Genomic DNA, 7911 nt, shown 5'->3' with positions numbered 1-7911 from the left:
CCCGATGGGTAGAAGTGTATCCGGAAGGGCCCTCGCAGATTTAAGATGAGTATCCGATCCGATCGAGCGAAGGACCGACTCCTATACATTCTCGAAATCATTCAAGGCGCCATCTTTGATTTCTGCCTTTGACCTCCTTCCTACATCCGATATCGGATCGGATAATATGACAACGCTGTATAGCCCTATAACCATCATCATATCCAATGATGTTGTCTCACGTTCCACTCTACACAAGCCATCCTCTCTACCATCCATTTCCAAGGTAAAGGTATTGTCAGAAAAACTTCTCCTTATACCTAACACCTAACTAATCACTACTACTGTCTTATATCAACAGCTCACTATCTGATTGCAAGATTCTAGTCATAGAACTAAAGATAGAGAGCTAGGTGTGTTTTAATTTCTACAGTTTGCTGATTTACACTAAAAATAAATAAAATATGTAGGTAAATTTCGCATTATGGTGCTCACCTATCTCATCCGTTATCAATTCCACGTTTATACGCACCTGGAACATTAATTTTGTTCCATCTAATAAATTATCCGAAATTATCCGAATTATTCGAATATTCGAATAATAAAAATTGTATTATCCGAATTATTCGAATATTAAAAACCCGTCGGATAATGCAAACTCTAGGCGCCGCAACGTCGCGTCGGCGCTGCGGGAGCGCGGCGTCGACGCCGCGCGGGCGTTGGAGGCGACGACGTTCGCGAGACGCTAGATGTGGGGGGACCCGTAATTATAGCGGTTAGGTTTAACAAAAGACAACAAAGCTATTCATCGCAGATAAGTTCTCAAGATGGAAGTCGTGATTTTAAAAAGTTTCTACTATAGGTACTTTTATTGTCCCTAAGGTTAACCAAATCGTGTCTATAAAAATGGCGCTTTATTTAAATTTTCAATGGAAATCCCCTACATAATCAATTACAGAATGGCAAAACAGAGTATAAAAAATAGGGGCGCTATCGTCTATACAAATCGTTTTAAGAAAGACACAAATAAATAATAACGGTTTATTGCTTCCACATGGTTTTCATACAGATCCAACTCTAACACAATACTTAAACATATAGAAAATAATATGTAGAATATCCCTTAAATGCATAGTGATGTATATACGCATCATCTATTTTTGACTTTAATGACAGCATGTCAAAATTCAAATTTGAATAAATCTTTGTCAAGGTCATGCATTTAAGGGATATACTTGATTGTGCCCGCGGTTTCGCTCGCGTTAAATTGAATGCTCCATTCAAACTTCCACCCCACAATTTTTTTTTGGCATAATGTCATCTGTATTTTTTTTTCTTTTGGCCTCAGAAATGCGCGGTCAAAATTTCTCGCAACGATCACGCGAGCACCGCACCGTGCATATTATAGATAGGGGCTATACATATCACGTATATGTATGTTACTGCCAAGAAGAGCTGTGTTATTTTGATGTATTGACATACACAGAACTAAATTTAGATCCAGATTCCGACACTAAAATAGCTAAGGTACAGCTAGGCAAATCTCGACAGGGGGACAATTGTCACTGATCTATTTTTTCCATTATTACACTATGATGTTGAGTTCTACATATATCTACTGAACACGCCTACCATATATAACCGGTGGACACTCTATTTAATAATGCAAATATTGTAAAACATGGAAAAAATGGACCAGTTACATTTGCCCCCCCAGTCGAGATTTGTCCCGCTGTACCTAAATTATATCAATGAAACGTTTTTTTTAATATGAAAGCTAAATTCATGTGCCTTCAAGTCTAATCGATACGCGAACTGTTTGTTGCATATCATACATATGTTGTTATGAATTCGTGTGTGACTTTTTAACCAAGCCTCACTTTTGAATCGTTTTTTACATACCACACACGAATATGGCATTGCGTCAGTATGTATAAGTATATGTCGGTTTAAATCAGGCATAAATAAAAATCCTTTTTTACATACGTCACACGAATATGGTTTTTTGGTAGTATGAATAACTGTATGTCGTTTTAAATCGGATTTGAATAAAAATCCTTTTTTACATACATCACACGAATATGGTCGTATGTCAGTATGATAAACTCTATGTTGTTTTAAATCACCCATAGTTACAAATTCTTTTTCACACAGATCACACGAATATTGTTTGATATTAGTATGACGCTGCATATGTTCTTTTATATAAGCTTTATTTCTAAATCGTTTTTTACACACATCACACGAATATGGCTTTGTACCGCTATGAATCTGTGTATGAATCTTTAAATTATTCACAGTCCTAAATAGTTTCTTACATGTGTCACATGAGTATTTTTTTATGCCACTATGATTCTCTATATGTTTTTCTAAATTCCTCTTAGACATAATTTTTTTTCCGCATATGTCACACAAATATGGTCCTACGTCAATAGGCAACGGTGTATGTTGTTTGACGCAAGTTAAAAACCCTTCTTTACATATGTCACATGAATGTGATGAATGTGGACTTACGCGATTATGACGCAGTGTGTGTTTTTTTAAAGAATTGACAGTCAAAAAATCTTTTTTACATATGTCACACGAATATGGTCTTATATCACTATGAAACATAATATGTTGTTTTAAATAAGCCTCAGTACTAAATCGTTTTTTACATAAATTACAATAATATGACTGTGTATGTTTATGAATCTGTGTATGTCGATTAAAAATGTTAGATTTTTCTCCTACGTTATCACATTTATAGTCCTTAGACTTTGGCTGTGTTGAGTGTGTTTTGATATGAATCTTTAAAGTATTTTTTTGCTGAAATATTTCACCGCAAATGTCACACTCATACACATGAACTCCTGACTTTTCATACGATTGTTTAGTGCGATCTACATCTCTATGTTTCATAATATGTTTCATCAAGTCTGAGTCTAGAGCAAATTTTTCGCCACAAAATTCACAAGTAGGTTCGTTCTCACAGTCAATGTCGATGTTTTTCTCTTCAGTGTCCGATTCCTTCTCTGGACTCGGGTCTTGTGAACGCTGTGCGGTCGGCATATGGATATGAGTCATGATATGTTGATCCAAATCTGATCTCAGAGCAAAACTATCTCCACAAAGATCACAAGTCGGTGTCTCAAAGTCAACTCTAGTGTGTATATCCTCCGCATCAATTTCCGTATCCGTGTGTTGCGTGTCGTTGGCGGCAAGAGCCTCTTGGTGTCGGAGCCGTTCGAGGCGCACGCGGCAGTCCTGGATCGCGTATTTTCGGCACAAAGCCCGCTCCTGCTCTTGCTGGCACTGACCAGCAAATGCTGAAACATTTAAGACAGTATTAATAATGCTAATATCATATAAGTATATGCTTTGACTTTACTATCAAGGTCAGTACTCTAAGCATATTAGGTTCTCTGGAATAAACCTATATACAACTTTTTCACAGTATAAATATTTACTCACTTTTTAACAGACTCCAAAAAAAGGAGGAGGTTCTCAATTTGACTGAATGTTTACTTTTTTTTTGTATGTATGTTACCTCATATCTCCGCGAATTGTGAACCGATTTTCAATTTTTTTTTTTCGAACGGGTATAACCCAGAGATAGTCCTATTGGCACCAAGGGATCTTGGAGAAATATAGAGAACTCTTCAAATGTTATAGGCACTTGTAACGTTTTTAGTGTATTTTTCATCATACACAAGTATTTACGCCTGATGGTAATAATTTTATGTGGTTGAGCTGATGATGGAAGGTCAACTGCTCATTGGTTAGGAGTTAAAGGATAATTCTTTCACTACTGTACGCATATTCGGACTGATACTTATAATATCAATAGGAACCATATTTGTAATTTTATTATGTTTTGTCATATTGCGCAAATCATTAAAAAGTGCTGCAAAAAGTAGTCAAATGCACAGCCAATTTATACTTGCCAATTTGAAAATAATTACGGGCACACATCAACTAAATACACTCACCAATGACTTGCCCTCCGCCTTCCTGCTCCGCGCTCGGTCTGTGTATATGATCTATGACATGTTTCACTAAATCCGACTTTACACTGAATCTTTCACCACAGAGATCACACAGTGGTTCTTTCTCTTTTGAGTAAAATTCATTTCTAAATGAAAATTCATCAATATCAGATTCCGTGTCAGTCTGAGTTGTTTCTTTTCGCTTGATGAGTGCCTCAACATGTGGGAGGCGGTCAAGTGTCACAGAGCAATCTCGAAGCACACAGCCAACGCGACCTGCACAACAAACATTAAATTATGATCAATCTCTGTAGCTATGATGCTAAATTTAACTGATGATGGACTAAGAGCCCACAGCCGCCCCACCTTTCTTATTTACTCAAAGGTTAAACATATGGAATAATATACAATTAGTATCGACATAGGGAGTGTACCATTACACAAGAATTCAGAACTTACCATGAACTACTAGAGTGACATCAGGCCGATATGGGCACTCCGCACCCAGCACAAGCTCATCTTTAACATCATGGTCCGTGTACAGGCCGGCCAGCATGGCTGCTTCGCTCACACACTCCATGTCCGAGCAGGAGGCTGTCTGTGGGATCTGTGGCATGGACTCCGGCTGCATAACCCCGTCCTTCACTCTACCGTCACACAAGTCATGTATCACATCGCTCACAATACTTTCAAAGCATGAGAGATCTTCCTTTATTTCATATTCACTTGTTGTGCTCTGCAAACAATCTACCTTCTCCCCGCTGTCTGACTGGTGTTCATTTTGCGGTTCTTCTTTAATGTTCACTGCTCATTAAAAACGATTAAGATTAGACTCGGAGCAAGTTTAGTAAGCAACTATTTTGATAGCATATACAAGAGTTAAGTAAACGCCATAATTACAATGAAGATGGTTTTGTAAAAATTGCACCGGCGAGGCTGTTAAATTCAATGCGAATGTCGTGAAGCCAAATGCACGCGAGAAACACCCGGACACTCACCTCGCGCCGCGCCGGGCGGCCGCCGCTCGGGCTCCGCTTCTGGCTCAGCGGGCTCCTCCTTCAATCGCACAAACTCGGACACTTCGGTTACAAACTCCATTCTAATTTCATACTAGTTAATTTTTGATAGTAAAACAATGACGTTAGTAAACCGATGTATTATTACGATGATCAAAATAATATTAGATTCTTTAGAAAAAGTATAAATAAATTATTAACGTCGTATTTTGCTCAAGATTCTTTAAAATGTTTTTCATTGTGTATTATAAACAAAAATGGCGATTACATGTATCAACATAACCTCAAACACAAAATGTCAACTTAAAGTAACAGACGGGCGTACCTGACGCAGTATTGGTCCGGTCACCACAACATACCAGACGTGTTCAGAGGTCAGCATCAAAGAGTAGTATGGAGTAGTATAATAACCGAGCGACGGAGACAAAACAGTTTTGTCTCCCGTATGTGGGGGCCCAAAGTGCGCTCACGAGGCGTTTCGCTCGAACTTTTTCATTGACTTCATACTTACAGCGCGGCCAACCTGAATGTATATAATTAATTATTAACAGATATTCTTCATCCGCTGCAGTCTCCTCTCTGATTGTACGCAAGTTACATAAATAAATAGATATATTTTTTCAATTCCATATTACTCTTGGATCGGCTCTCTGAATTAGTTTGTGCTTCATACATGTGGAAGCACATTGCGAGCACTAACCTTAGGCAGTACTTTCACCCTTGAGTTTGTAGCCATTAGCTAGAACTAGAAGTGCACCCGCCGACCTGACGTCAGAATGGCGGGGAACCTTAATTTCTTAAATTTCTCTGGAGTTTAAAGAGCACATTGCTTGAATTTTGGCGCACATATGGCACATTGCTAGCACTAACTCCTGAAGTATACCGCACCAGGATTACTTGATGTACACCCGCCATTCTGACGATCACAAAAAAATCACTCCTCACTTTACGTGTAGGGGGTACCCTAATAAAACATTTTTTTCCACTTTTTATTTTTGCACTTTGTCGGCGTGATTGATATACATATTGGTACCAAATTTCAGCTTTCTTGTACTAGCGGATACTGAGATTATCCGCGGACGGACGGACGGACGGACAGACAGACATGGCGAAACTATAAGGGTTCCTAGTTGACTACGGAACCCTAAAAAGGAGTGTAGAGGTTTATAAAGGGTCGTCAACGCGCAAATAACATATCTGCAATTCTGCACTTGCAAGCATACTTAGGCTAAGGTGATTGCTTAACATCGGGCGGTCAGTATGGTTGTTTGCCACCATGCGGTATAGTAAAAAAAATGTAGGTTTGGTGACTATGGGGGTTATAAAAAGAAACAATTTTACAGTTTAGTATTTTATATCAATAATAATTAACTCACTCAACGAAGCCTACCTCATCGGAAAAAAAACCGATACCCAACGGCCGAGCGGTTTAGATATCCGTCCGGTAAACGGAGGGAGCTGGTTCGATGCCAGCTCGGGCAACTTGGAGGCCTTGGTCAGTTTTTCTTGGTATATGACATTTACGCCAATTACGCCGTGGCTTGCGTGGGCGACGGTCGCGCGACGGCGATGCGACGCATACGAAATCAAACCTTATCGATATGGAGGTATGAGACGCGACGGCGACGGTCGCGCGACCGGCGAAGCATTAAGCTAGGAACATACTACGCGGACGTCCGTCGTAAATCGACCGCGGACGGGAATCTGGACAATGAAATTACACATAACCGTGCAAACTATCGGTCGACGGACGTGGACGTGGCCTTGAGCGCATGGACGTCCGATCGAAATCTGGCTCGCTGGATGTTTTGTTCCGTGCACACTGATCGGTCGCGGTCGCGGTCGATTTACGACGGACGTCCGCGTAGTGTGTTCCGAGCTTTACAACAAAGAACAGTACAAAGGCGAACTTATCCCTTTGAGGGATTTCTTCCAGTTAACCATTGAGAGATTGAGAGGATAAAAAGAGATGAGGGTGACAGATGCAGCAACATGTACAACAAGGTACCAGAAAGACAAATATGTAAATACACAAATAATTTATGGGAATACCCTCTTGCCGCCCAATGTGCCATGAGATGTACATTCGGGTTCAAGGGAATTTTAACTCTCATGTTAATAAATAAAGTAACATTTTCTTTTGTCTCTAAAATTTTTCGAACAAAATGAAACTCGGCTCAATTTAAAATGCAATTAGGATCAAAATTCTCCAGCAAAATTTTTGTATGGTGGGCGTTACGAGGATATACAACTTTTACTCAGTTTATGTGTATAAAGATATTTCTTACTTTTAAATCCTTTTTTACATACGTCACAGGAATATGGTATTATATCGCTATGAACCACTGTATGATTTTTTTAAATAAACCTTCATTGTAAACCGTTTTTTACACACATCACACGAATATGGTTTTATATTACTATGACGCAGTATATGAATATTAAGTAAGCCTCAGATATAAATTAGAATAATAAGAATTCGAATAATATCCATCAATATTATATGTATTTCATTGTATTTTCAATATTATATGTAATTTTAACTTCTGATTAGCAGAAACGTCTGCAATCGATGCCGTTAGGCTTAGAATAAATTTAAAAGTGGAAAATGTCTGCCTTGGGTGAGACTTGAACTCACTTTTAAATTTTTTCTAAGCCTAACGGCATCGATTGCAGACGTTTCTGCTAATCAGAAGTTAAAATTTAGCATGGTTAGCGCATCGTAACTGGTGAATTTCCAATATGACTTGGAACTCCGGTTGCCGTTTAAGAAGTTTAACACTCTTACGGTAGATGTCGCTACGGGTCCCATTGACCTTAGTAGTGGAAAATTTCGCTGGCTTGGTTGAAGTCTTGGTGGCTCAGTTGGCAGAGCGCTGGAGTATCTATCCAGAGGCCGTGAGTTCAAGTCTCACCCAAGGCAGACATTTTCCACTTTTAAATTTATT

At 39.0% G+C, this 7911-nt stretch overlaps 1 protein-coding gene across 1 annotated transcript; it reads right to left on the bottom strand.

Annotated features, from left to right (window-relative positions):
* Positions 1-1006: 1006 nt before the first annotated feature.
* LOC125238670 (zinc finger protein 431-like) lies at positions 1007-5302 on the bottom strand. The gene is made up of 5 exons (XM_048146061.1): positions 5289-5302; positions 4946-5046; positions 4407-4751; positions 3951-4223; positions 1007-3287 (listed from the first exon to the last, which is right to left on the bottom strand). The coding sequence occupies exons 2-5, from the start codon at positions 5043-5045 to the stop codon at positions 1723-1725; spliced, it is 2283 nt and encodes a 760-aa protein (XP_048002018.1). The 5' UTR covers position 5046; positions 5289-5302; the 3' UTR covers positions 1007-1722.
* Positions 5303-7911: the final 2609 nt, after the last annotated feature.

This window comes from Leguminivora glycinivorella, chromosome 24 (assembly GCF_023078275.1).
Source record: "Leguminivora glycinivorella isolate SPB_JAAS2020 chromosome 24, LegGlyc_1.1, whole genome shotgun sequence".
Taxonomy (NCBI): domain Eukaryota; kingdom Metazoa; phylum Arthropoda; class Insecta; order Lepidoptera; family Tortricidae; genus Leguminivora; species Leguminivora glycinivorella.
The sequence above is the reverse complement of the archived record's forward strand: the minus strand, read 5'-3'. Positions and strand labels throughout refer to the sequence as shown.

Coding starts and splice junctions, on each gene's coding strand:
- LOC125238670 (XM_048146061.1), bottom strand. CDS start 5,045: ATGGAGTTTGTAACCGAAGTGTCCGAGTTTGTGCGATTGAAGGAGGAG. Junction 4,224..4,406: donor TGTCACTCTAGTAGTTCATG/GTAAGTTCTGAA, acceptor TTTGTTGTGCAG/GTCGCGTTGGCTGTGTGCTT. Junction 3,288..3,950: donor AGGCGGAGGGCAAGTCATTG/GTGAGTGTATTT, acceptor TAAATGTTTCAG/CATTTGCTGGTCAGTGCCAG.